This window comes from Desmodus rotundus, chromosome 6 (genome assembly GCF_022682495.2).
Source record: "Desmodus rotundus isolate HL8 chromosome 6, HLdesRot8A.1, whole genome shotgun sequence".
Lineage (NCBI taxonomy): Eukaryota > Metazoa > Chordata > Mammalia > Chiroptera > Phyllostomidae > Desmodus > Desmodus rotundus.
In genome coordinates, this window is record NC_071392.1 from 994,330 (window position 1) to 1,022,234 (window position 27,905).

Sequence of the window (27,905 nt, forward strand, 5' to 3'; positions counted from 1 at the left end):
AATCACCCTATCACGACTGTTCTCGCACAGGAGGTTGTTTTCACGCGGGTGTCTCTTTCCTGAGATGAACTTCAGGTGTGAGTCACACGCGCTGAGTTGTTCACGCGCAGATGACGCTGACCCTCACGCCAACGGCGGGCACTACGGCCTGTCCCCTACGTTCCCGGTCCTACCCTCTCCCTACCACGGAGGACTGACGCCACAGCGCAGGCTGGGTCAGAACATGGTGACGGCCCCTGCCAAGCTGCCCGGGAGTTCTCGCGGGGACCGCGCTGAGCTCAGGAGTGGCCCTGGGGAGGAGCGGGTGGCCCGCTGAGGCAGCCACAGGGGAGAGGGAGCCATGGCGGGGGGTGGCACGGGGACTGGGACCGACCCGTATCCCCCCAATTCCAGAAATGGCCCAGCTGAGGGTGGGCTTCCTGGGACCCAGAGCTCAGTTTCGGAATGTATCGTGGGCGGGGCAGAAGGACAGTTACAAAGACGTCGGCAAAACCATTGAGACTCAAAATGCTGTCCAGGGACTAGCCAGGGCGCCCCCTGGCCAGACGTGAGCCGACCTTGCGTTTCTCACCAGGGTGAACAGCCAGCAAATAAGCTGCAGAAATGGAGGCACCCACCGGGCCTCGGTCCCTGCAGGACGAGGACACGGAGCCAACCCTCCGCCCTGTAGACTGCTGGCCCCTCTGTGCTTGATGCGGGGACACCCTAGACACAGGGGAAGAGTCTTGAAACTCCCCAAAAGGAAGACATCACCCCGAGTCACGGAAATGCCAGAGGAACATGGGCCAGGTCACCACACAGGTGCATGGAACCCACTGACCCTGCACCCCCAGAAACGGCGCTGCTGGCCTTTCGGCAGTCACAGGAATCGCCCCCCAGCTCACAGGGGCCGAGTTGCCCCGGACGACTAAGCTCCGTGGAAGCAAAGGCGCCGCCTCAGGCTCCCCGGCGTGAACGCACCCCAATCCTGTGGGAGCGGCTGCTATGCACACACAGCCCTCCCTCCCTGGACACTGACACAGGAAGCACCGATGAGCGGGGAGGTGACAGTGGCCAAACAGGGGACGCCAGGCCCCTAGAACATGTGGCTGCAACTTGCAGGAAAAACCGTGACCAGAACTGAATCCCCCACCCCGCCCCACGACAGGCCCGGCCAGCAGGGTCACCTACCCACGGTGGCCTGTAGGACGTAGGTCGCTCCAGGGCTCAGCGAGTACGGCTTTACTGTCACCGTTTGTCCTGTGGCCCCTGCAGGAAAGGAAGGCGGCAGGGACATGCTCGCTGGGGACTCTGCAGGACAGCAGGGCAGATGCACTCCCAAGGGGACGGTGACACAGGTACCAGGTGGCCCTGCTGGGCCTGGAGATGCCAGCAGCTGGTCGTTGCCCCCTTGTCTCGGAGCTGGAAGTTCATGTCCAGCTTTCCGCCCGACAGGCAGCCTGAGCTCGGAACCCCGGGAGCACTCCTCGGAGGCAGCGGCCTGTGCTCAGTCTATGGGTGGGTGCACCCACACCCCGGGAGCACACACGCACGAGGGGCCAGCACCACCCTCTGCACCTGGGCCCTCGTGGCAGCCTCTTCCCCTTCGTCTGCAAATGGGGCCCCTGGCTGCAGGCCACAGAGGGACAGTCACGCTCGTAGAGGCCTTGCACCCCATCCCCCACCCCATCTTGCCTAGTCCACAGAGAAGGTGCGGGGGAAAGGCAGGGGCTGGTGTCCCATCCTGGACCGGCCGAGGTGCCCAGACAAAGGGGTGCTCATACCGGACGCGGTGTAGCCGTGGAAGACAGCTCGGCTCACCAGGGACTTGGGCCAGTCGACCAGGAGTGCAGGCCCGGTGCCCCGGGTGGGGAGGAAGGGACCCAGCAGGTTGTCCCCATCCCCAAGGCTCTCGTCAGCACTGGCACTCGGTCCTGGTGCTGGAAGGTGGAGGTGGGTCCCTGGGAAGACACGCAGGGCCGGGACGGTTAAGGAAGGGGTGGTCACGACCTTCCGAGAACATCAGTGGTTCAGGGCCGTGATCAGCGTGGCGTAGCCTGTGCTGCTTCTGGGCTCTGCTTATCTAGTCTCCACCCACCACGTGGTCGAGAGAGCAAGGCCGTCACCACGTGACTCGTGGGCCGTGGCATTCACTCAGCACACGTGTGCTTGGCCCGAGAGGGCCCAGGTGCAGCTACTGGAAACAGCCGCCACGCAGAGCGAGGCTGCAGGCCGGCATCCAGGTGAGCACGTGGGAAAGCGCACCAGGAGGCCCCCTGGGCAAGAGCGTGAAGCCGGCGGCAGAGGCAGTGGGCAGGACAGAGCAGGGCGCAGAGAGAGGGGACGGGTGAGGCAGAGCTGTGGGAGAGGCTCAGAACAGAGAGGGGTGAGCTCTTTGAAGAAGCTGCCCGGGTGGTCGGAGAGAGCATGCTGGCTTTGCTTAGGGAGGGCTGACCTCAGGCTTCACACCCAGGCCAGCAAACACAGTAAAATGGGAAAATGGGCCCACGTCGGGCGTTAGAAGGGACGCGGCCTCCAGGAAGAACAATCTGTGGCGCAGTGCCTTTCCTCGCTCACTGCCGTCCCTTACACACCTACTGTGCCTGAGATAGCGAGCCCCTAACACAGACACGCAGGGACAGGGAGGCGCCTGGGGAGCCAGGGTCCAGGCAGCTCGGGGACGGTTGCAGGACGCAGCACAGTGAGCACGGCGAGGAAACCCGTGGCTAACAGCCATTCCTCATCCCGGGAAGAGGTTGGCCACCTGTTCGTCCCGTGGACCGGCTGCCCGCTGATCACTGCCTGACGCCCATCACCTGCTCGCCTAGCACCGAAGCAGCAGGCGCCGGGCCGGTGTGGGGACCCATGTGAACTTGTCGCGGAAACTTTCCCTTCCCAGACAAGAAAGAGCTAAAGGGCTTCACCACCACCAACCCAGAAGCGGTGAAGGGACTTCTTAAAAACAGAAGAAAAAAGACCAAAAAATAAATAATAAAATGGCAAGAACTACCTGTCTGTCAGCAGTCACTTTAGGCAGAAGTGGGGTGGGTGCCCCACCCTGAACACGCAGGGTGGCCGAATGGGTAAGAGAACCAGACTGTCACACAGGCTGCCTCCAGGGGCCCCTGGGACTGGGAGACGCACAGACGGCGCAGGAAGGACAAAGTATTTCCTGAAGGGGACATTCTGGAAAGCTGGGGCGGCAACACTTGCACAGACACAGACAAGTGACAAAGGAGGGCCCAGAAATTCCGCCTCTGGGGATGTATCTGAAGAACCCTGAGCCCCGATCAGAAAGACCACACACAGCCCTGTGCCTTCCCGGCGTTAGTTACACACTCTGGGGGCAGCCTGGGTGCCCCCCAGTGGACGGGCGGATGAAGAGGCTGCCGTTTGTCTGTAAGCAGGAGTCCGACTCAGCCGTAAGAACCAACGGAATCTTGCCGGCCGCAGCGACAGGGGCGGGCCGGGCGGGGGCTGTGTTAAGTGCAGCCAGACGGAGAGCTGAATGCTGTGTAGTGGTCCCCACAAAACGCCCCCTCGATGTGGAAGGTAAAGAACGAAATGCATGAACAAAGGAAAGAGAAGGACGCACAGACACAGAGAACAGACTGAGGGTTGCCGGAGCGGGGGGCGGGGGGCTGGAGGACACGGACCGAGGGGGGCAGACTGGGGGTCACAGAACAGACACGGGATGGGAAGTCCAGCACGGGGCGGGGGGCGGGTGGCCGGCAGCAGTGCAATGACTGTGTGGTGTCGGGGGGCGGGAGGGGGACTGGGAACACAGGCGGACACCGTAAGACATTAAATGTCCAATCACTATGCTGCACACCTGAAAGTAATGTCAACTGAAATGAAAAGTAAAACATTATTAAAAACAGAAGAAACTTCCCTCCAGGCTCAGAGCAAAGACACGGGAAGAACCCAGGAGCACAGGGTGGGGGACAAAGACTGTGGCCGGGGGGCAGGGGAGACGAGAAGGGGGTTTCCCAGAGGGGAAATCAGATCCCACGGAAAGGAGGGAGGATGTCGAGGGAGGCGTTTTTGGCTGGTGACAGCTGGCCCACAGACCAAGGACAGGGGAGGGACGGTGCCCCTGGGCCTGGGCTCCTCTAGGTGTCTGAAGCTGGGTGAGCTGAAAACAGGGCCAGACCATGGCCCCCAAAGGAGCATTGCCCACCCCTTGTCCTTGGGGCACAGGAAGGTGCATGGACCCCGGCTTTGGGGAGGGTGAGGCCAGGACTTGGGCCCGGGGATGGAGGGACCAGGCGCAGACTCACAGTCAGCCGGCCACCTTCCTTCCGCCGGCGCTGCTTCCTGGATGTCACTGTAATGGGCTTCGAAGTCTGTGGAGCGAGATGACACGGGGACGTTTTGTGGGGACCAGACCCCCTGAAACTCACACGGCACCCCAGGGGGCACATGTCGCCCAGGCCTGCTTCAGGTCCTGTGCCTCCCCCACGGATGCAAACCCCTCGGAGGCCAAGCTCAGCACCTCGAGGCAGCGTCGTGGTCCCCTTTCCCAGACGGGTGGGTCATGGGCAGGGGAGAGGATGGTGAGGCCTGGGGACAGGCCTTGCTCTTGTCTCTTACAGGGGAAGCCAGCACGAACGTCCAGCTGCCAATGGCCTCTTTCCGCCCCCAGGGTGCCTCCCTCCCCAAGTCTGAGGGATTCGTGTGGGCCCGCCCACCAGCTACCCCGAGGCTGGGACTCTGGGGTGCAGCGGCCCTGGCAGGGCACCAGGCACAGCACCGTCACCTGACTCTGACCGAGAGCGGCCAAGTGGAACGGTGGCTGGGCGAGGGGCAGACGTCGAGGGTGAAGGCAGGTGCTGGGCCAGGACCTGGCTCCCTGACAGTCAGCTTCCCTGAGCTTCGGGGCACAGGACCAGTTTCTGTCCAGCCTGAAACCCGGTGCTGCAGGGACCCACCGGCCATGAGGGGTGGGAAGGGTGAGGAGGGTGATGTGCACAGCTCTCGGGCTGCAGCTGGACGGCCGTGACCCGGGGAAGGGAGGAGGGGGCAGGCTCAGTGAGCAGCAGGGGCGGGCGCCAGGCGGGGCCTGTGGGGACGTGACCCTGTACCTACATCAGGGGCGGCACTTACCAGGTAGGTGAGGGGCCGGGCTCACTGGGGTCCCTGCGTCCCAGGGACCCCCGTGTGGGACCGCAGCGTAACTCGCAGTGGGGACGTGGTGCACAGGGTCTGTGGACTCTGCGGAGGCTCTGCCCGGGGCTGAGAGGTCCAGCCGGCCCGGGGTCCGTGGCCACAGCGCCCGTGAGGATGGTGCAGGCGTGACATGTGGCTCTGCCTTGCTGGGCCTCAGGGACGGCGGGTAGGACCCTGACGACTTTAGTCCGGCCCCCAATCCTGAGGAGCCCAGCAGCCCCACGGTTCTACAAAAGGGAACTGAAACGAGGATGCCACGGGGTCACAGATTTGGGCCAGAGTCCGTTCCTAAGTGCTTACAGACTCCACACGCACGCTCTGCCCTAAACAAACCCAGTCAGCACGAGGGCTGCATGTGGGAGACCAAGCCGTGGGCGGACTGGCTACTGGCCCGCCCGTCGCCCCCGGGGTGCCCCCCTCCCTCAGGCCAGGGCCACCAAGAGGGGCTGGCCGAACGCTCTGCACCCGGCCTGGCTGGTCGCACGTGTTCGAGGAATGACCCGGGCACGTGGAGCTTCTAGCCCTAACCTGTCAGTCAGTGTCTCGGGCACCAGCCCTGAACCGGCTGGAAGGATTCACGGAAGAGGATCGGCAACAGAGAAACACTCGGCAGGGGCGTGAGGACAGAGCCCACGGGGGTGCCGGCTGTCACTGTCCTCCAGCAGGGCAGCTCCGTGAGGACAGGCCTGGGCTGCCACCACACAGGGACGTGTGACCACCACTGGGACCCCCACAGCCCGGGACACTGAGCACGGGCTTTGCTTCCCACCCCGAGTTCACTGGCCAGAGGCGCCCCGTCAGCGTGAGGCCGCTCCCCACGTGGAAGCCTCGGAGTGAGGAAAGGTAAGCATGTGGGGCAGGGTGGGAGGCACAGGCTGCTGAGGGCACCGTGCAGCCGGCTCAGGATGAAGCCCCTCTGTTGTCAGGCCACAGCGGCCCCTGCACAGTGTCGCCCAGGAGGATGCCACCACCCCAGGCCCCAGCCAGGACCCCACCACCACTGGGGCCGAGTGTCCCTCACATGGCTTCCCTGGACTTCCCCTCCCTGCAGAGCCTCAGGACCCCCATTTCCCCCAAGAAAACTGAGTCTCAGAGCAGCTCCCAGGCACCACCACAGTGGGAGTGAGGACCCCCTTCTGTCGGCTCCTCTGCTGAGCCCCCCAGCCACGGGGACCCCGTGGACATCAGGGCCTGGAGTGATGAGGCCCCAGGAGGGTGGCTGTGCCGTGTGACATTTCACAGGCGCATGCGGTTGTGACCCAGGAACCCTGGCCCAGCGGCGCGGGGTGCAGCCTGCAGGCAGCCCCCCAGGCTGAGGCGCAGCCTCTGGGCCTCGTCCTCTGCTGTCACCACCACCCGATGTGAAATCAGGAGGGACAGGGACATGCTAACTCGTGGTCACGACCAGATACACCCAGGCAAACGAATCAGATTTTGCAAAATGTAGCAATCTCAAAACAACTGTTTGCTCAGCCAGCGAAAGGCAGCACCGCGGTCTGTACCTTCCTCTCTGTCCCTCCCTGTAGCGTTGACCCGGAAGAGGTCCCAGGAGTAAGAGAGCGTGGTGGGCTCGCCGCAGTCTTCACAGGCCGCCCGCAGCGAGAGCCCCTCGTTCCAGTTCACGGGGACGCCACGGAAGGTGACCCAGGAGACAGACACCATTCTGTAACGTGCAAATCGGGCCCGGAGTTCAGGGAACAGCGTGAGCCCCCCTGGCCGCCTTTCCTGGGTCCCGTTCTTTTAAGTCGCTCTCCGCTGGGCCTCCACTCTGAGGGACACAGCAGAATTGCAGTCCACACGACCAGGTGGGCCAGCCTGCACCAACTCCACCCAGCATGACCCCGTGTGGCATGTGACACTGCCAGGTCCCAGGGACAGACGCACCACCACAGCCCCCGGAGCGCAGAGGGGCTGTGTGGCCTCCTCCGGGAAGCCCTCAGAGCTCACCCAGCCCACGCTGCTGTCACACAAGATGGCAATAGCTGCTTGGAACCTTTGCTGGGGCCTGGGACGGATGCAGCCCTGCCCACCCGGGCTGGCCCGGGGTCCTGCAGAGCTGTGGGCCCTGGGCGTCTGCTCGCCCCCACCCACCAGGAGGCCAGAGTACCTGGACACACTGGCCTGCGCTCAGGGGCTGGGCGGGGTGTGGCCTCCGTGCTGGGGGCCTTGGCGTGTGGTCACAGCAGCTCTGTGCTCCCTTGCCCTGCATAGCCACGACCTCACACTCCACTGGCATGTGCCGCCCATGTGAGGCCACGCTGCCTGGTGGCGCCCAGATGCCGCTGGCAGAGACCCTAGAGCCCTCGGCGCCCCCCGAGCCCCACTGTCCACACAGCAGGTGGGTGTCAGGACCCCGTCTTGCATGCGCAGCGAGTTTCTCTGTGGCTCCCAACCCCAGCAGCGTGGGGCTCCCAGGACAGCCCCCAGGTGGGCGCCATGGGGACCGCAGGACAGGTGGTACCTGAGCGCCGAGTCGGGGAGGGTGGACAGGAACACCTGCGCCTCCGACGAGTTCCGGCCGTGGCTGGACACTGTCAGCGTCACGAGAAACTGGTCGTAGCTGCTGCTGAGAGAGTCTGCCGCGAAGGACAGGGTGGGAGCCCCGGTGTCCAGGCAGCGGGCAGTGGGCCTGGTGAAGCAGGAGCGCCCGGGGGTGCTGGCTGGGGTGCATGTCCAGTGATACCTGCGGGGAAGCGTTGGAGAGGCTGGTGCACTGCTCAGGTGGGTCGGGTGGTTACAGCGTCCCTGGGGCTTGCCTGGGGCCTTCAGGGAGCCCGGGATGGTGTCCGTGGGTGCCCGTTCCACATTACTGGTGTGGGCGGTGTCCATGGAGGGTCCACATTCGAGGGGAATGGAGAGTGGACGCTGGGTCAGGCCACCCAGGGAGGGGACTTAGGATTATTTAAATTACGGACCAGTGCCCCCAGAGCCAGGTCTGGAGAGGGCGGTGGCCAGAGGCTGGGATGAGGGGAGGCCACACAGCCTCGTGAGCTCACCTGAGGGCGGCCCCAGGCCTGTCGGGGTCGTAGGACAGGGACCCCCGGAGGACAACGGTGGACGAGGGGGTTCTGGGGACGAACAGGTGTGTGCCCTCAGAGATCACACTGACGGGTGCCCGGGATCGCACCTCCACCTCCACGCAGTAGTTACTGTGCACGGCGCTGCCTTCCACCTGCACCTGGAACGCGACCACCAGGGGGCGTCAGTGTAGCAGGCAGGGTGCTCACAGGGACGCTGTTCTTATTTGCTGGCAGGAAACTGGGGAGTCTAAACGTGTCATCAGCTCCAACTGAGGCTTCACTAAGGTGCTGCCCAGAGAGACTTAGTTCTTTTCAACCCCCAGCCGGTCACCAGTGTGGAAACAAGCACCCTACTGTGTGCCCAGAGCCCTGGAGATGGGGCTGCAGTGAATGAGGGCTGGGGCGTTTTCCTTCCCGAGTCTGTGTGAGCACAAAGCTGGGGGGCTCTGGGTCTGTGGATGTAGCGACGCCTCCAATAGTCCACGGGGTGCAACCTACTCTGTCGACTAAATTTTCCCCTGGTCGCGAGTTTTGTTTAGCTCAGCTCTGTTGAAGCTCCCTTTCTAAACCCCGAACATATTAGGGCCTTAAAGGAATGTCAGTGGAATTGAAAAACAACACAACAAAACCCTTCCCCGGGACAGAGCAGGTTTGGAGCGACAGGCGCCTCGAAGGCCGGCGGGAAGGGAGGGTCTGCTCGAGCCATGCGGGCGGCAGGGGCCTGCCCACCTTGGCCAGCGCGGTGTAGTTCCCGGGCTCCAGAGCGTAGCTGGGGACAGTGACGGTCTGCCCGTGGGTATGAACAGCAGGTGGCAGGGCCACCTGCCACCCGGCAGAGGTCGTGAAGGTCCAGGTGTAGGAAAGGCCTTGGGCGATGTCACAGAGCATGGCGGCTTCAAAGGTGACCCCCAGCGTCAGAGGCTGAGACCTCCACACCTGTGTGTGGAGAGAGAGGCGCTTCACTAGGCAGGGGGTCCGTCTGTGCCAGGGTAAGCGACTGAACACGAACACACGAGTTTGGGTGGGCGCGGGTGGGGGTCCGGGAGCCGGGCCCGAGGCACTAAGCCACACAGGACTCCTGAGTCACAGAGAACAGTAACAGGTCGGGACCCAAAACCAACGAGAACGGCAAAGACTTACACTTCCACAATCATAATGAGAAAAACCGTCCTAAGCACAAAATTCACAGGAAAATATCAAAGGAACAGGTTAACTGGATTACAAAACCATTTTTAATATCAAAAATATCACTTTAAAAAGCAATCAGAGGAAAAGAAAAATAATTTGCAAAATATGATATTAAAATATACTTTAATATCATTTAAAATCAAGAAAATTTTCAAAGTCTCTAATAGATAATTGAGCAAAGATATGAATAGGCAGGTTTAAATTCTTATTGTATGGTTTTGACTCTGAAATCATGTAAATGTTTTATATATTCAAAATGTAAATTGAAGCAAAAAGGAGAAAAACCAATTTCTGATCATTGGAAAGAAAAGAACGTAACCTTATTTCAAACAAGCAAATACAGATGCACTTCAAGGGACCTTCACATACAACATCTTGAGGATCTGTTCTGAGGGCAGCCGCAACCTCAGAGAAATCTGAAGGCACACAACGTTTTATTTCTGGTGGTAATGTTGGCATTGTTACTCTGAAAGTATTTCACGTATTTATTAGAAAAATGCTGAAAAATACTTGTAGAGCTGAAGCCCTGGTCAACCGGATGGGTGGGAAGCTTTCCAAAACCAGGGCTGGGTGGCGCCCCCAAAGAATCCCCCCACCCCCACGAGCCCCATAGGGCACTTGCAGCATTTAAAGACCAAGCCTACAGCCTGTGCAACAATGTAACAGAGTGCTGAGGTTGGTTAGTCCCCTACACGGAAGGCAAGCACAGCTGCTGGGCCCACCACAGGCGCATGGCGCCCCCTGGAGGATTTTTGACGAAGATCTCTGTAACAGTTGGAAACGGGCAGGAGTTGGGAAATAAAAGGATTTTAAGCATTGGTATTTGTTACAAACAGAATTTCACCTTTGGCTTTAAGTGACTTTAGTCATGATTTAAATTACTTTAAAATTATTTGTACTGTTTCTACTCTGAATATGAAAGCATTCTAGCATTCCTCACAAAACTGCCGGGTTTATGAGCTTCACACTGAGATGCCAGTTCTGAGCCCATTAATAAGGACAGACGGACAAAATCGTGAGAAGCTGGCGGGGCAGGGTGGGGGTGAGAGTCGGTTCTGAGGAGCCAACAGGTGAGCCAAAGGCTGGGTGGTGGGGGCTGCGGCTCGCCCCTGGGTCCCGGAGCTCCTGTGGGAAAGTCCAGACCTTCAGGGAGAGGGGGCACAGGCCGCCTCCGCTGCTGCTGGGCCACTGGGGGTCGGAGACAGCAGACATGCCACAGCAGGACTGGGGGGGCAGTTCCAACATGTGATAAAACGTCACACCGCCATCAAACTCCGTAATCAGAGACTTTATAACAAGGAAAAACGGTCATGCTCCACCCCAGCAATGCAGTCCTGTGATAACACATGTGCCCGTGTTATCACAGGCACATGCATATCACACACATGCAAACACACACACGCACACACATGTCCATGCCCACAGGCCTGGCCCTGGGCCGGCCCTGGCTCCCTCGCCTCCCTGCCACGCCTGGGGCAGGAGGTGCCCAACCTGAGACCATGGGGCCCAGCACTGCCCTCTGGGCTGGCGGCCACACAGGGCTCCTGGAGACGCAGCTGAGTCACGGGTCCTCATTCCCTGTGTCATCTGGGCACCTTTGCCCTGGACAGGAAGAGCTGCTCTAAGGAAACCAGAGCCCTTGAGGGCGTAAAGGACCCAGAGAGTGGCCCTGGTTTGTGACTGCAGCAGGCGCCCGACAGGTGACGAGCTGTCTCTCTGACTCTGGTGCCCGGACGCCCCTGCTCTGAGAACGCCGCCGCTCTCGGCACAAGCGCCACGCAGACGCTCCTGCAGGCTGACCCAGCGGAGCCTCAGAGCGGCAGAGGCGGAGGCTGGATGGACGCGGACGCCAGAGACGGGTGTCCCTCCCTCGGGGGGCTGGCTCCAGGACCGGGGGCCCTGACAGGCGTCCTCATTAACAAATGCAGGGGGTGGCCTGGACGCCGTGTCCCCACGTGGGCTCCACCCAGAGGAGGGCTGCCACCTGGGTTGGGGGCCGGGACCTCACCTGCACCTTCCCCGGAACCGGGGTCCGCACGGGCGGCGGCCGGCAGGGCTGGCGCACGACGAAAAGGCGCTTCGTGAGGGAGGCGGCGCTGACGTTGTTGAAGGCCAGGACATGGACCACAACCTCTCCTTCCCTGGGAGGGGACAGGGTACAGCCCCAGGGACACCCATGGTTGGCGGTCCCCTCGTGGCCACGCCGTCCAGTCTGCGCAATCACAGCCTCGAGGCCCGTTCCCCAGAGCCCACATGGTCTGCCCAGCCCAGGTAGGGACGGGCAGCAAGGCCCCAGACAGATGTCACCTGCCGTGGGGGAAACGGGCACCCTCATGGGGACCCGCTGCTTCCCTCCCCGCAGCCCTAGCCTGGCACTCTGTCCACCTCAGAGCGACCTGGGCCACAGCCTGATGGGCACCCTGGAGCCGTAACTGGGGGTCTCTAGACAAGATGGTCCTCCTCTGCGTCCCATCCCGAGAGGCACGGGACAGACCCCCGGCCTGCAGGTGCACCCAGCCCAGGGAGGGTGGAGGGTCCCAGCCTGGGGAGACGCAGGACGGGACCCATGGGGCAGGCAGCTCCCAGCCGAGCTGCTGGGTTTACAGGGGAAATGCACGTCTGCTCTGCAGGTGACGCAAAGGGACCGTCGGGCAGGACATCTGGACTTGGGACAGGGTGGCCCCTCGGAGGGCCGCGGCGTCACTTTGACCTGCAGCGTGAGACAGGCAGGTCCTGCGGCCCCCCCCCCCCCCCCCCCCCCCGTGCCTCACCTGCTGTAGACGTGACTGGCGGAGCTGTTCCCCAGGCCACCAGCGCCGTCCCCGAAGTCCCACTGGTAAGCCACGTCAGTGCCAAAGCTGAGCCTGCACTCGAAGGCCACCGCGGAGCCCAGCAGAGCCCAGGAGGCCGACACGAGCTGGGTGGCGACGACTCTCCTCTGTGCCCGGACACGGAGGGGCTCTGAGGCCACGCTGCTGAGCCCATTGGAAGCGCGGACCACCACCCGGTACCTGTGGGGAGGCCGGGGGACAGGGAGGACACATGGTGACGAGGGCCGGGCCACAGAGAGGGAGGGAGCAACTCCACGTGACTTCAGAGAAAGGCGGGAGCTGACGTTCATTTGTAGGGTTATCAGAGCACCCGGTGACTTCCCCCACCGGGGACAGAGGCGTGACACTGACCCCTCCTCATGACGTGATGCACGTCTCAGTCACGTGTGAGTGCTGTCACCTTCCTCAGAAGAGGGGCTTGCCTGGGCCACGAGGGTGGCGGAATGGCACCTGAACCTGGGACTGCCTGGTCCCGGACCCCGCCCCCCAGGCCCCGCCCCTCTACCACCTGTGTCCCCCTCACAGAGGTGCCAGCTGGCGCTAGTGTGAGTGGGTCCCCAAGTCATTTCAGTGGCAGCCCGGCGTCTCTAGACAGCGCTAAGCCTGCACCACAAGCAGCGCCATGGTGACGAGGACGCACGCACCCCCGGGGGACGCTGAGTCTCCTCCGGATGCTCCTGCGGGTCGTCCTCACTGGCGCTGCATCTCCAAAGAACCATGTGAACTCCAGCGGCGTGGTTTCCTTGGTAACAGCCACAAAAGTGACGTCGGCGTCGGTGGCAAACACGGTTCCGTTCGTGTAGACGGAGATGGCTGTGACAGAGGGAAGGGCTGGGATGGCCCGAGGCGGCGTGGCCCAGCTTCCCGCACGGGCACGGCCGTGAGTGGGGAGGGGCCCGCAGGTCCGAGCGCCAGCTGTACTCGGGGCAGTGCAGGCAGCCTGGGGGGCCCCAGGTCCCCGCTCATCGAGTGGCCGGCCCCTCCTCTGACTGTGCATGGACCCACCCGCCTTCCACAGGAAGCCTTTGGGTCCGCGGCTTCTAGAGGAGTCCCAGAGCCGCGCTCGTTTGAGGGCAAGGGGGGCCCTGGCTGCACTGAGCACGGACCCTGGGCCGCCCAGGGCCTTTTAACCTCAGCCAGTGCCAGTTGGCACAGAAACGTACGCTGCATCCGGTACTGGATGGGCACACGGGACCAGGCTGGCCTGCCGCGCCCGAGGGCCTGAGAGGTGAAGGACACGTTGTAGGTGGATGTGGGTGACAGGCGACGCGTGACGACAGTGCCTGAAGGGACGAGAGGTGAGCGGAGGACGGAGCCCCCTCCTCGCACGCGGGGGTGTTTCCCACCTCCTCGCTCTCCCGTCTTCAGTCCCAACAAGGGTCACACTCCGAAGCCTGCGTTTTGGAATCAGACGGACCCAGGAAACAAACTTTGTCAGAAAATTTCTCGTTAAAACGTTCAGTGTTGCTCCCTCCCGTGTGTGTGCGCGAGTGCCCTGCAGAGTGAAGGGTTAGCTCCTCCGGAACGGGCTTTGTTTTCCGACTGGGGAAGACCCCGCGTGCGCCGTGCTGCCTGCGGAGCTGCCACAGCTTGGGCGCCCCGAGCGGGGGGCTGTGTGGGTGCCTGCCGCCCGACCCCCCATTCCGTGCATGGCTTACTTCTCGGGCCCCCGGGGGAGCCGCCGAAGGCAAGGACTTGGTCCCCATGGACGCTGCTGGCGTTCATGGACACAGCTGCGCCCTCTCGGCCCATCACCAGGAAGTAAGGCCCGAGCCGCAGGGCAGCTCCCGGGGGCTTGGTATGAATAGCCGCCTTGAGCGCGTAGATGCCTCCTGCACGGGGAAGAGGGACGCTGCCTGTGAGCTGGGAACTGCACGCACCGAGGCTGACACTATCAGGCCCCTCAGGGGCGACCCACGTGGAAACGCATCTCGGAGGCGCCTCCTCTTTTCTCCTGTGGGAGCAGGGCCGTTGTGCAGGCTCGCGTCCCCTGCGGAGGCTCGGGGTCCCACACTCAGCGGGGTGCAGCATGTGGCTCCACGCCTCGGTCCCAAAGCTTCTGGACAGGGGGCGGTGTGCTCACTAGGCCCTGCATGTGGGCTGTGCAGCTCATTCTGTGCAGCGGGAAGTCACGGGAACAGGTGGGCAAACCACACTCACGTGCCCCACCCAGGGGACACACGTCGGGCCGACAGCGGCAGGTGGCAGAAATGGCCCTGATTCCTCCTGTTTTCACTCCCTGGGGCACAGCCACGTGGGACTCGGCAGGTCGTCCTGTCCACTGGCCAGGCCGATGGGCTTGGACTGGTGCCCGCACACTTGGGCGGCTCTCACCTGCCTGCTTCCGTGTGAGAAGCCTGCTGGGTGGCACCAGGTATGTGACCGATGTCCCCACCACCCTGGCCCACAGCTGGCTCAGGCTGAGCAGCCCTGCTGACTGGAGCCCCTCCTGGGGCTTCACCACAGGACCTGGGCTGTGCCGCCCCCTGCAGCCCCACAGCTGCACCCCCAAACCGCAGCATGACCACTGAGGTGCAGAGTGGACGTCCACGAGCCAACCAAGGTGAGCAGACTGGAAACCGAAGCCCACAGGTCTCAGCACACGGCTTCCACCTGCTCCCCCTTCCTGTGCAGGACGCCAGGCCAGCACATTAGCTGCGCAGCCTCGGACAAACCCCCGCCCTCTGGCCTCCTCTGGCCTGTACACGAGGCCGCACCGTCTCCCCGGGGCTGCGGTGAGGAATGCAGGAAGGGCAGGCAGGGCGCGGTCAGGAGCCTTTGTTGTCAGAAGGCACGAGGCCCTCCCCTCCAGGGTCTCACCCTTGTCTGCTCCCGACCCTGAACCCGAGCGTGTACCTGTCCTGTACTGGTGGTAGGCGGTGACGGCCACTTCCCCAGGCGTGCGGCGGACCCTCATCTGAAACCCCGAACCGTCCCCAAAATCCATCACCAGACACAGAGCTGCATCGGGAGCCATTTGAACTCGGAACCCCAGACTCGGTGGGGCCTGCATGTCAGCCTGTGGTGAGCGGTGGAGGACAGGACCAGCCGTGCCGTCAGGGCCCGGGGCCGGCGAGGGTCTGGGGTGACGCTGACCGTGGGGCTGGAGCTGCTCACCCACAGGCTGGGAGGTGACGGGGCGGTGGGCGCGGAGAGGTGGCGGAGGACGGCCGTGGGGGCTGTGGGGAGAGGCTCAGGAGCTTCAGCTCTCAGGACAGCCTGACACCCGGGGGGGTGAGGGGGTGTCACCAGGAGGGACAGGGGCAGGAGGGAGTGGCCACCAGCCGGGTTTGCAAGCCCGCCCGGGGGGGCTCCCTGTCACTCGTTGTCAAAGTGGGGTTGGGGCCAGCGTGGCCGGGGACAGAAACTCCTCCCAGTGGGAGGGGACTGTCATGGCCGAGGAACTGGTGTGAGCGTCTCTGTGCCTGATCTCCCCTCTCGTGGACGTGCGTGTGTGCATGGGCAGACAAGGCTCCTCTGGACACACGACGGGGCGAAACGCAAGGGCACGCAGGCCCACGGGCGCCCGTGGGAAACAGGCCAAGTGTGGGGCCCAGGGCCCCATGTGGCGAGCAGAGTGGCCACACTGCGCCACCTCTGCTGTGAGACATGGCCCTGGATAAGGGCGTCCCCAGGGGCACCCCGGCCTTGCGCCTCCCTCAACGTACCTTCTGGGCAAGATGGCCGACTGTGACATCGGGGTGCTGGTCTGAGTGTGCACGGCCATGGTGATGGGGGCCCCCACAGGGACAGGGGCCGAGGTGACAGCCATTCCGGGAAGCTGCTCCAGGGCCTTGTCCCCGACTGAGCACGGCGGTCCCATAGCACCGGAGGGGGCCGCCACCTTCAGGCTGCAAGGGCCCGCAGGACAGGAGTGCTGGAATTCACGGCGACACCAGTGAGGGCCAGGGCAGGCTGGCGTCCTTGGCGCTGGTGCACATCCTCAGCCACACGGCCTGTGGAGGCCGGGCCTCCTGCAGCCCGGCCCCCAGCTCGGGAGGGTCCCTGCACTGGCTTGGGGGGTTGAGGGGGAGCATCCGTTCCCTCCAGGTGGCCCAGAGAGCGCCCCGCACCCGCTGTGGCCCCGAGGCTCTTTCAGCGGGAATTGGGGACAGTGCTGGTCAGAAGTCCAGGCTGCGCCCCGCCACACGGGCAGAAAGCGAGCTACTTAAACACCGGCCGCAAGTCCGGGCCGACAGCTGAGACACAGTGCTCAGAAGGGTGACCCTACGCTGTCCCTTATGGCGGAGACACACTTCAGCTGCCCTTCCAAATGGCCCCCCAGCATCCAAAGGACCGGAAGTTCAAAACATGGTTCCCAACAGGCCCAAGGGCCACCTGTGCCCCCCACACCCACCTGGAAGGTGCCATCTGCTTCCCCAACCACACATGTTGGGTGGTGATGGGGACCAGGGCCGCTGCTGCTCCAACAGCTGGTGATTTTGAATGGGGCTTCCTGGGGGCTCCTAGAGACGAGGGAAGTGAGGAAAGCCGTCCGCCTTCACTGCCTCCCCTGCTGGCGCACCGCCCACTGTGCACCATGGCAGTGCCATCCGTCCTACCCTCAGCCCTTAGTGCCGTGAGTCAGGAAGGCTCTCGGGGACTCATGACAGGCATCACCTGGGGAGACGGCATGGGGGCTGCAGCGAGCATGCTGGTGGACGTGGCATCGGGCAGAGGGGCACACTTAAAGATTCACTGAAACCACGGCCACGGTCTGTCTAGCCATCACGTTCTTCCCACACACCTTCCCTGTGGCCAAACGCCGGGGAACAGCCGTCCTGAGGAACAGCCATCAAAAGCCACCGTGTGGGGCGTGGCTTGTCCAGGGACAGCCAGCCAGAGGGACTCTGGTGGGAAGGGGCAGCCAGAGGCAGGGGCGTGGGCGACCTCAGCCTGGTGTGGAGGCCTCTGTCAGGACCGGCTCTTCTCTGAGGACCTGGGGAACCACGGCCAGTGTGGACACTGAGCCAATAGGCTAACAGATGCTCTGCGGTGTTCTGTGGCTGCTGTGGGCCGGTCATGTGTGTTTGAACTTGAGCAAGGCTGTCGCACTGTTTCCACAAGCCTGGCTCTGGAGCAACGGCCACGGAGCAGCCAGCAGAGGGCGATGAGGACACACACAGGGAGAGTCGGGCACACGTGGGGGTGGGGGTGGGGCAAGGCTGTGCCGTGGCGTGGCCGTGAGGATGGTCCCTGGGCAGAGGGTCTGCCCTGGGCCACACTGGTCCCCCACAGGCCAAAACATGAGAACACGGAAGGCCAGGCAGGGACACCCTGGGTCACACACATCGTCCAGCAAAACCTCAGGGACTTTCTGCGAAGGTCCGGGGAGTGAGGACCTGAGGACAGGCCAACCTTACCTTGCCCTCAGTGAGTGACTGGTGAGCGCTGGGCCCTGACCCCCACGGCCTGTTGGGGTGATGCCCAGAACACACCTCCCACCTGGGCAGCCCCTAACACCACCCCCTGCACCACGCCCATCGGAGCCCCGTCTGAGGGCAGACGGCGGCCTGTCTGGGGTCCATCCTGCTACGCCCCAGGCTGGCATGGGGACCAGGTCATGGGACCCTTGTCACCGTGTCGTGGCTGCAGCTGGGTGGCAGTGCAGTTCTGGGTACGGCTCTTTAATCCCAGCAACACCTTGAAAAGTCACTGTTGCTATGCTGATGTAAAGAAGGTGGGTTACCCCTTCTGAAAGGGAAACTGCTGAGCAACAAGAACTTGGAAGTCAGCCACACGTCCCGGGAACAGGCAGCTCACCTTTCCTGGTTGCCAGGAACACCCCTGGCTGGGTCCTGGGCCTGTGGGGTTGAGGTCTTCCCTGGGGTCAGCGGGTCACAGCCTCGACAGCTGGCCAGCAGGCTCCCTCTGAGACCTCCTGGAAGACAGGGACGCCAAGCAGCCCCTGAGGCCGACTTCTGCCCTGCGAGTGCCGCAGGTCAGGACGCTCGTCCCGCCTGGGCAATAAAGGGACACTGCGTCGGGTTCCCCGCAACAGCAATGGTGATCCCCTCGCTCCTCTCAGGAAGCCCCTCTTGTCCCACACACTGGACATAGGGTCGAGTGCCTGCCTGAGGCACCCACCCGGGGAGCCTGAGGGGACGCTGAGGAAGGCCGACCAGGGAGGACACCAGCATCATGAGTCAGGCCACTCCAGGCTTTTCGCAGCAGCGATGGCCCCGCCCCCGGCCCTCCGTTTCATCCGGTGTTTTACTGGCGCCACCCTCTGGGCGAGGGGTGCATTAGAAGGAAGGGACACCACAATGACCAGAGGGGGTGGGGTGGGAGACCGGGATGGGGAGGGGAGGTGTGCGGCTTAGGCTGGCTCCTGGGGGAGGGCCTGTGGTGCTTGGAAGATCCAGGGAGGTGGCTGAGGAGCCTGCAGGGGGCCTGGGGCTCAGGCAAGTATGTGTTTCCCACAGCGTCGCTGCCTCCAAGGCCGGGGCCTCAACAGAGCCCGAGCCCCAGGGGGTGAGGGGGGTTAACATGGGCTGTTAGGTCTGACCCACAGCCCCCGCCATCACCTGGCCCCTCACAGCTGCCCAGCCCCATGGTTCCCTTCCCGCTGCGTCTGCTGGGGGCGAATCCCAGCAGCTTCAGGGAGTGTGAACTTTCGTTTCCCCAGGGACGTGCCCGGCCCTGAGCCTGCAGGAAGGGCCCGCTGCAAACCGAGTCCCCCAGAACCGGTGCGCCCTCCCACCAGGCGGAAGGCACCTGTCACCCTCCTGCTGAGTAGGGAGCCCGGCTCAGAGCCGCCTGCCCCAGCTGCCCCGCGCCCCGCAGGCCAGGGGCGGATGACCGCCGGCTCCACCTTCTTCCCGGCGGGACTGGACGTGAGGTACCCAACACGGCCCTGGACTGAGTGTGTGAAGGCCACACAGCTGCCCTGAGACGCCAGCAGACCACAAGGAGCAAGGCAGGGACACAACTGAGAAGTGCTCCCACGTGGTCCCACGAGCTGGCCTCGGGGGGCTGCCTGTGTCTAAACCTACGTCAACAAAGGTTAGGGGTCAGGGGGTCAGGGGTAGCTTCTCATCACGTCAGCCCTGTGCCGAGGGCTCTGGGTGTGGACACAGAACGCACATCACTGCGGAATGTTCTGGAGGCCAGCGCTGGGCAGGAAGCTGAGGGCCTGTGGGCACCCCGCACTCAGCTCCGGGTGACAAAGGGAGCCGCCCAGCACATCTTCCTTAGGTGGGGCCCTCCAGGCCTGTCCTCCAGGGCCCAGCCTCCCGGGGTCGCAGCGGCACTGGACCACGCTGGCTTTGGGTGAGGGGTCACACCCACAGCTCAGATAGCCGTGCACAGAGCAGAGCCACTCGAGGGCTCGTCCGGGTGAGAAGAGGGCCCCGGGCTCAGCCCTCAAGGCAGGGCCAGGTTCTGACTGCTCCAAACCGAGCTCACCTGGGGACGCACCTGGCAGGCACACCCTCCCCACCCCCAGACCTCAGCGCATAAGCAGCTGCACACGCCTGACAAAGGGGCCAGTCGTTCCAGGCCCTCCCACTCCGCAGGACCCTGCACATAGCCAGGTGCTCTGCTCTCCGGACGCTGCCCCAACCCTCCGCAGCCCACCGCCGGGCCACTGGGGCGCAGGGCATTTCTGTCACTAATCACACCCAGGCAGATGCAGAAGGAAACCACCAGGTGTTGGTGAGAGCCCGCTTACCTCCGTCTGAGCGGCTCCCGGGGGCGGAGGCCAGCAAGGCCAGCAGGGCCAGGGCAGGGACCAGCAGCTTGCAGCCCCGGCCCATGGCTCCCGCTCTCTGGGCCCCAGCCCCGGGCAAAGTCGCACGGGGGACTGGGTGCGCTCTCAGAGCAGCAGGCAGCCCTCCCTCCGCCCGGTTTGTACCTGGGGAGCTGGCCAACCACACGGAGCCCCTGGAAACACTCCTCCCCAGAGCTGGGGTCCCACCCCCCACCCGCGGGGCTGCTTCCCTCAGATCAAAGTGTCCTGCGGGGTGTCAGTGAGAGGCCACTGAGAGGCCACAGGGCAGCTGCACTAAGTCAACCTGGTGGCGGATGACACACAGCTGGGGCTCGTCCCTCACGGGCCACCTGCAGCTGATTTCCAAGGTGGAGAAAACACAAGTCTCCTGCACCTGGGACTGAAAGGCGTCAATGTCTCAACAAGTGTAATTGTTGAATTAACAAGTCAGGTGCTCTGACCCCGCCCACCTCCCCTCGGGCTCCAGAGTCAAATCGACGTTGGAGCTAAGTGTCCCTCAGAAAGGCTGTCTCCAAAGGCGTTTGGTCCTTTGTCGCTGGGAGTGTGGGGTGATGTCAGCCCCTAGCTGCTCCCTCTGTCCCCTCCCCTCCTCTCTCTGCAAAGACCTTGCAGCGGGTCCCCTGCGGGGTCACATTTCAGTGTAGAGGGTTCGACCTCCGTCATTTCTCTCAAAACACGGTGTGGAAAGGAAGTCAGTGTGACCACTGCCGGGCAGCGCCCACTGAGACGTGAATGCCCTGAACCCGTCACCCCCTGTGCGGGGGGGCGGGGGGGTGTCCCAGGTGCCCAAGCAGCGTCCCTGCAGGGAGGGTGACCAGGCGGCTGGTGCTGGCACAGGGTGGCCCTGGGGAGCGTGGGCCTGGGAACGACCACCAGGACCGTCCCATCCCACTCACGGCAGACCGTGGCCCAGCCACCATGGTCGGCAATGGCGTTTCTGCCACCCACAAGGCTGCGGTGGGAGGGCTCCGCCCTCTGCAGGGCTAGTCGGGGAAACTGCTCTTTCCTGAGCTACAAAAGGCGGCCCCGGGTGCTGTCGGTAAAGCAGGGCTGGGGGTCTCCCTGAGTCCAACAGGGAGGGAGGGGCTGAGAGGCCCAGGCAGAGGCCCCACAAACGCAACGCTGCCAGTCCCGCCGAGACGCAGCAGCGACACCGTCCCGACTCCCAGGGACGCCCCCTTGGCCTCGCCGCACACAGGAACCTTGAGCCACCCACAAGGCCACACGATCGGCACTCACAGCCACAGCGCCGAGGGAGACACACCCGGCTCCAGCACCACGGACGCCACTTCACCACAGCGCATTGGGGGCTAAGCTACTCCTTCCAGGTCCGTGAAGCAGTGGGTGGCTGTTCACTTTGAAACATGTCCGTCATTGTTCCGGCCGCTGAGCTGCAGCGCAGGAAAGAGTCAACATCGGAGTCCGAATCCTGGGCTCTAACCCGTCCCTGCCACCGGCTGTGGGGCCAGGGCAGGTGCCTGAGGCGCACCTGCCAAACCGAGCAGCCGCAGGGCACACCTGGAGAGGCCGAGCTGTCTGGCTGGGATGGGCCCGCCCACATCCCTTGGCAGGGCCACAACTCGCGGCTGGACACGCAGGTTAAACCCCCGAGGACGCCGAGTGCATTCCGCCTAACGTGGACAAGGAGAGGCTCTCCCACTAGTAACTCACGGTAAGAAGCAGTGTCCTCTTAAACACCAAATAGCGTCACTCCGACGTTTCCAAAATTACCGAGTTCCCACAGGCAAACCACGGACACACCACAGACACACCTTCTGCAACAGAAATCTGGGCTCTGTCAACTACTCGCGGGCCTGGCTTCACCGCCCACCATGACCCCGAAGTCTCAGTGCGGCAGCGGGGGTTCCGCGACAGGCCAGACAAAGGGGAGAGGCCGCACACCCAGGACAGTGAGGCCCCGATTCTACAGTGTGAGTGTGACGGGGAGTCACCGCCCACTTGAACTGATGTCAGGAAGCCTCCGGTCATTCCAACACAGGAGGAAGCCACAGAAGACTCTTCTGTCCCACTCCTGCCTACCTGTTCCTCTTGTTCTAGGCGACCGCTTTACTCCTCTGTTTGCAACAAGGCACCGAGAGACTGCGTGGGTGCACCCCTCCCCCCCACAGGTGAGAGCTTGCTGCACGGGCAGAAACAACGCTGTGCCCCAGGGCGAGCAGACAGCGGGTCCCCCAGACCTGCTCACCACGACGCAGACACTGACTGAGGAGTCTTGCTTGTTCCTCCTCTGGACACACCAGTGTTCCTTCCAGAATGACAGGTCCCATGCCCTGCGGAAGAACGGTCACCTGGGACCCGCACTGGCCTCAGGGACCCTGGGAGGTGGGCAGCCCAGAGAGCTTCCCGGTGTCACAAGGACCCACGCTGCAGCTAGAGCCCAGGACACTCTGAGCAACCCAGGGGCAGAGGGCCACCCTCACCTTACCAGTTCCCAGGGACACAGCCAGACAGGTGAGCCCAGGGCACCAGAAGTGGTCCAGGTGTGTCCCGCAGGTGCTCCCGGCCACACCGTGCCGAGCTGGATGGACACAGGGCCCTGGGGCAAAAGTGCCACGTGAACTAGTCTAAATACAGGAGGGTTTTCACAACTTCAGTAAAAAGTCCTACTTAGAGTCTGGGTAAATTCTCTTTGCAATGTCTTACCAGCAAAACAAAAGACAGGAGAACAAGAAAGTAACAAAGTAACATGTTTATCCAACTGCAATTTCATTAATTCACTTTCTAGTTGAAATGCTACTTAGGGAAAACGAGGGGCTGCACGGGACTCGTGCCACTGTGAGGGCCCCAAGGACCAGACGTGCCCAGCTGCCTGCTGGGTCCCGGCGGAGGCCCCTGGGCGCCTGTGGTCAGCGGCGCTATGACAAGGCCGGGATGAAGTACTGCAGGGCCACATCCTCGTGGAGCAGATCGAAGTGAACCATCTTGTTACTCACGACATCTGGGGACAGAAGACACCGTTACTGTGGAGCCTCCCTCACATGTGTCCCTGAATCCTGGACGCCCTCCCCTCCCCCTAACGTGCCGTCTGCTCCGGGAGCACCCGCCCCCACAGGGATAGTGTGCAAAGCCAAGGTCAGGCACCGCCTGGAGAAGGGCAAACCCCACACAGAGGTACCACCCAGGGGGAGCGCACAGAGGAAAAGTGGCCGCAGAGTGAGACGGCCCGGTGGGCAGGACCCAGGACCAGGGGGCGTGGAGCACAGGAGCTGCGTGGGGAGCGGAGCGCGGCTGCTCGAAGGAAACCGCTGACGCCGGAGGGAGGCAGGCAGCAGGGACACACAGTGCAGAGCGCCTGCACGGAAGCACCCCCGGCCCCAGCCAGCTGGGGACGTGCTGGAGCCCAGGCCAAAGCCTCTCCAGTGCAGCACAGGAGGCCCCTGGCGACCCCCTCCCCGCCCCTCCTGTGCTGCTGCCCACACGGGGCCTTCCCACTGCACCCGGCCTCCCCTCCTGCGGTCTCTTCTCCAGACTCATTCTGAAGACTTCTAGAACGTTCTATACCTTCTCTACACAGTGCGGACCACTAGGCATGCTCCTGGGCCCTCTTCTTTCTCAGCTCTGCCCCCTGGTGGCTCAGTGTCAGGGGCTGTGAGCGCAGCGGCGAGAAGAGCCAGCCCCCTCTCGGGTGCGGCTGATGCGCATGGGAGCCAGCAGGCGTGCAGCCCAGGGAGTCAGGCCAGCCAGCGCCATGGGACACAGACCTCAGTCACGGGACAACTGTGGGAGCAGGTCTGGCTGAGGCATAGGAAGGAAACAGGGGTGTCGTGGTGGACCCCAAGTCCACACCAGACAGTGTCAGGGCTCCGCGGACGTCAGGTCAGGCTGACAGGACAGGACGGTCAGCACACACTCCCACCGTGACTCTCTGGGCGCAGACCAGGTGTGAGGCCTGGAGAGGCAGCGAGGACCCGCCTCCAGTACCTCTGAACCCGGGAAAACACACACACCTGGGAAGACCAGAGGCCACGGGACCCGGCTGCCATGCCTGGACGAGACCACGCAGCGCCTGGGAGACCAAAGCCGACTCAGGATTTGAGACCTGCAAACGAGCCCAGGGGCACACTCACTGCAGACGGCCTTGGTCGGGTTCACTTGCTGTCCAGCAAGCAGCTGCAGGAACTTCCTGATGTCCACGTGCACTTCCGCCATCTGCTCGGGGTCTCTGTCCTGAGAGGCGGTTTCAGAGGCTGAAACAACAGGAACACCGGCGGATGCAGCGGGGCCCAGAGACAGTACGGTGGGCGGGCGGGCGGACGTTAGCGCCTGGAGAAACGCTGTGCCGCGAGGCAGACCTGTCACCGCTCCTCAAACAAGCGCCTGTGAGTCCCCACTCTAAACTGCTACGTCAACGTCCAGGAAACCTCTGGTCCCGGGGACCCGACAGGTGACCCGAGCTCCCCCTCAGGTCCGTGAGGGCGGTGTCCCTCAACACCCTTAGGTGCGGCCAGTGCAGGGCCTGGGACTCCGGGGGAGAGAAAATGCCCCTTCAGCCCTGGACAGGCATCAGGTAAGACCCTGCTTGCTGGTCATTAAAACGACAAGATGACAGAGACCAGAATGAGTCCCCGCACACCCCCACCGGGCGGCCCAAACCCCCGCCGCAGCCCCGAGACGCACACGAGCAGCCTGCAGCAAGACCGGTCGATTCCGAAAGTGGCAGGGCCTCTGTGTGGGGCACGAGCCGTCACTTTTCCCGGCCCCGGCCTGCTCCTCCCTGCCGCCCACGCCACCCCCCACCCCCGCGTCAGTCAGCCCCCTGTCCACACTTAGAGCATCGATTCCTTGGTCTCTCATCACCTTGTATGAGACAAACAATCTGATGCACGAGAAAAGTCAGCGTTTGCTACCCTGATTTTCTCAGTGTTAAAGGGACCCACGTAGGCGAAACAAGAACCGTCCCCTACCTTTCCGTCCCCCAGGTGGGAACTTGCTGACTTTCGTGGCAGATGCAGGGGTTTCAGAGCTGGCAGGGCCCCTGGTTCCCAGACCCTGAGTCTCCCTCAGCCCCAGCAGGGACACAGCCCCTCCGCCAGCAGCCCGCCCGTCCACGTGGCCGGGCGCCGCAGTGGCGGGCAAGCCCACCTGTTGCCTGTTCTCTCCCCAGGCACAGGACAAGCACACAGCAGGCACCAAAGTTCCACCTCTTCCCAGTTAGAGGCCTCAGTAAGGTGTGAAACAACCAACTTTTCAGAAGGAAAACCCAACCCACCAGAAAACTTACCTAATGGAGGATTTCCAAGATCTTTAAAATGAGTTGTAACACACACTAATTCAGACTCTATTTTCAAGTTCAAATCTCCATTCAGGTTCGCTTCAATAATCTGCAGATAGAGTATTTTCCAGTGAAGCAACAGCCCCCACCACCGACCCCAGGCCCTCCTGACGGCACCGAGGCCCACGCAGCACCAGCGACAGGACACAGGCCCGCGGGCAGGTGTGACAGCTCTCCCCTGGGGGGCGCTGGAGGGCACCCCACCCCCGCAGGCTCGCAGCCTGAAGCAAACCCTCAGAGTTCTTGTCTACAGCGGTAGTAACTCACGAGGTGGTTGCTGATGTTTTTCATCTTCTCCACCACGCTCTTCATAGTCTTCAAGACCGGCAGATAAATACTAACCTGCGAACCCAGGGGGAGAACCAGAGTGAGACTGGTCAGCGCAGCCCGGGCCCACAGGGCGCGCTCACTCCCAGGCGGGGTGCGCCTCTGGGCTGCAAAGCTCTGGAATCCCGGGTTTTAAACTGTCTGAATGAAGTTCTTCTTAGAGCACGAAAAGGAAAACAGTGAGTTTCGCTCCCTCACACCTGCCTCTGGTCAGCTCAGCAACCAGGGCCCTGGGGGCACTCCCGGCTCCAGGACAGCCAAGCTGGCTCTGCAGCTCGAGGCCCGCTGTGCGCGCAGGGAAACGTGCCCCTGAAGGACGCACCCGAGGCCCGGCCTTTCTCCCCGGGAAAGCAGCTCCAGGAAGTCCCTGCACCCCTTGCACCAGCATCGGATGGGGCTCCCACCGGCGCTGGACACGCTGCTGCTTCCCAGGCGTGCGGCCGGCCCCAGCGGAACCCATCCCACGTTCGTCACCGCTCCTCCACCGAGTTGTGGCCGAGAGGCAAGGGGCCCTCGGGCACCATCTCTGCTTCCGATCGCCCAGGGCCAGCAGGCCTGAAGCAGCTTCTCCCCTGGGCCGGCCCACGCCCCGACGTGCCCCTCATGGTATGAGAGCAGTCGCCTTCTGTGACCCCCAAACCGGTGCCTGAGGCCCCACTGCCCACAGAAACGTGGTCCTGCGAGGGCCTTCCTCCCGCAGTTTCCTGTCAGCGCGAGCACCGGGCGGGTGGGACGTCCTCTCCCCCCGCAGCCCTGTTTAGGGTCTGCATGTAAGTCCCCAAGGGCCGAACTCTCCCATCTTTCCTGGGGCTCCCTGACTGACGCGTGCCACTCTCGGAGGAAACCGCTGTGAAGACTACGCTGGAATCCGGGGATTCTGCGACGCCACTTCGGACGGGACGAGCCGCAGCCGCGGGCACCACTCACGTCAGAGTCGGGGACTGCCGGCTCTTGTAAGTTCTTCCACAGCTTCCTAGGAATGACCTTGATAGGGATGTCGTGGGTCACCATGCGGCTGCTGTTGGACGCGGACGGCTGCCAAGAGGAGAGTCGGAAAACGTTTCTGCTCGTCTCTCACTGTGACAACAGCAGCCACTTCCCAGCGTCAGAAGCCCACCCCGTGGCCCGTGGCCCCTGGCCCTGCGGGAGGTCCGGAGTCGTCTGCCGCTCGCCACGCACCAGCTCCACGGACACCGTCAGGCAGGGAAAGTGCTTGTTCGTCAGCTTGACTTTCAGGGACCGGGCGTTCTGGGCCGTTTTCAAGGCTCGAAAGAGATTCTCCGACGTGAGCTCCACGTAGATCTCATTGTTCTCCTCGGAGACCCCTTCCATCTGGAATTCGCTGAAGAAGTTCTCCTGAGGGGGGGCACAGGGTCACCGGGGTGCAGCCGCGCCCCCTCCAGCCTGTGGCCTGGGCCTCCGCCGCTCACCTGTGGCAGCTCGCACCACATGCTGACCCCGCCGCCGGCCGCAGTGTCGGCCAGGATGAAGTTGAGCTTCTGCGGGCGGATGCGCAGGGTGCAGGCTCGGGCCAGCTTGGCCACCATGCAGCTGACGCCTGCGGGGGTGAGCGTGGGGTCACTGCGCAGGACAGCGGCGTCCTCGAGGCCAACACGGGGGCCCCACGGGGTCCCGCCGGCCTCCCAGCCCCCAGCCGCAGGTGCACGGGCTCTGAGTGCGGACACCGAAGCGGAGCGAGCCTTCTCTCACCCCTGCGCTGGCTCGGCCTGCCACGCCGGCCCCGGGGAGGCCTGTGCCCAGAAAACCACCTCGGCCGGGCCGGGTCCGGGGAGCGACTGGACCGGAATCGGGTGTCTGTCACCGTCCTGGGGCCCCGTTCCACTGCACTCGGTCCCCGCCCCCCAGCCCTCAGTCACCATTCCTGTCCCATTGTCCTCGGTCCCTGTCCCGTTGCCCTCGGGCCCCGTCCCGTTGCCCTGGGGCCCCCCAATCCCGCTGCCCTCGGGCCCCGTGCCCCTTCGCCCCCGTGCGGCGTCTTCAGGTGCGCCCGTCACCCCCGCGGGAAGCGCGCCGCGCGCCGTCCGCTTCCCGGTCCGCCCTCCCCGCCCCTCTCCACAGCCCCGCGCGGCCACGACCCGCTCACGCGTGAAGTGGTTCAGACAGGCCGCGTCCACGATCTTGGCGCGAAACTTCATGGCGGGGCGGGCGCGCGCGGGCCCCGGTAGGCGGCGGACTGGAGCCCCGCCCTCAGCGTCCCGCCGGAAACGCCGCCCCGCGCGCGTTGGTTCCGCCCCCTTCGGCGCACCTCCCTCTGGGTTCGGGGAACCCTCCTCCCCCGGGGGCAGCAGTGGTTGTGGGTGAGCCCAGGCTGAAAGAACGGGTGAACCTGCTTCCAGTCCTGCCGA

General features: G+C 63.5%; 2 protein-coding genes across 5 annotated transcripts in view; both read right to left on the reverse strand.

Moving 5' to 3' along the window:
* PKD1L1 (polycystin 1 like 1, transient receptor potential channel interacting) overlaps positions 1-19,944 on the reverse strand; it is a 51,561-nt gene extending 31,617 nt beyond the window's left edge. The window contains exons 1-17 of the mRNA XM_053926577.1: positions 19,860-19,944; positions 17,951-18,068; positions 15,856-16,038; positions 15,044-15,366; positions 13,846-14,019; positions 13,351-13,470; positions 12,832-13,000; positions 12,128-12,367; positions 11,365-11,497; positions 8,898-9,104; positions 8,145-8,326; positions 7,610-7,831; positions 6,651-6,811; positions 5,086-5,388; positions 4,245-4,325; positions 1,764-1,919; positions 1,171-1,248 (exon numbers count right to left, since the gene is read on the reverse strand). Coding sequence (XP_053782552.1) covers positions 1,171-1,248; positions 1,764-1,919; positions 4,245-4,325; positions 5,086-5,388; positions 6,651-6,811; positions 7,610-7,831; positions 8,145-8,326; positions 8,898-9,104; positions 11,365-11,497; positions 12,128-12,367; positions 12,832-13,000; positions 13,351-13,470; positions 13,846-14,019; positions 15,044-15,366; positions 15,856-16,038; positions 17,951-18,068; positions 19,860-19,944 — 2,935 coding nt within the window. The remainder of the gene's footprint in view (positions 1-1,170; positions 1,249-1,763; positions 1,920-4,244; positions 4,326-5,085; positions 5,389-6,650; positions 6,812-7,609; positions 7,832-8,144; positions 8,327-8,897; positions 9,105-11,364; positions 11,498-12,127; positions 12,368-12,831; positions 13,001-13,350; positions 13,471-13,845; positions 14,020-15,043; positions 15,367-15,855; positions 16,039-17,950; positions 18,069-19,859) is intronic.
* A 2,667-nt stretch (positions 19,945-22,611) lies between these two features.
* On the reverse strand, positions 22,612-27,739 carry HUS1 (HUS1 checkpoint clamp component). 4 transcript variants are annotated; one of them, XM_045197401.2, is made up of 8 exons: positions 27,644-27,739; positions 26,970-27,097; positions 26,719-26,895; positions 26,467-26,523; positions 25,480-25,554; positions 25,162-25,261; positions 24,008-24,127; positions 22,612-22,878 (listed from the first exon to the last, which is right to left on the reverse strand). In XM_045197401.2, the coding sequence occupies exons 1-8, from the start codon at positions 27,693-27,695 to the stop codon at positions 22,796-22,798; spliced, it is 792 nt and encodes a 263-aa protein (XP_045053336.1). In that variant the 5' UTR covers positions 27,696-27,739; the 3' UTR covers positions 22,612-22,795. The 4 variants fall into 4 exon arrangements, with proteins under 4 accessions (XP_045053336.1, XP_024418829.1, XP_053783258.1 ...); XM_024563061.3 differs by having other exon boundaries at positions 26,467-26,574; XM_053927283.1 differs by lacking the exons at positions 22,612-22,878; positions 24,008-24,127; positions 25,162-25,261; positions 25,480-25,554 and having other exon boundaries at positions 25,563-26,523.
* Positions 27,740-27,905: the final 166 nt, after the last annotated feature.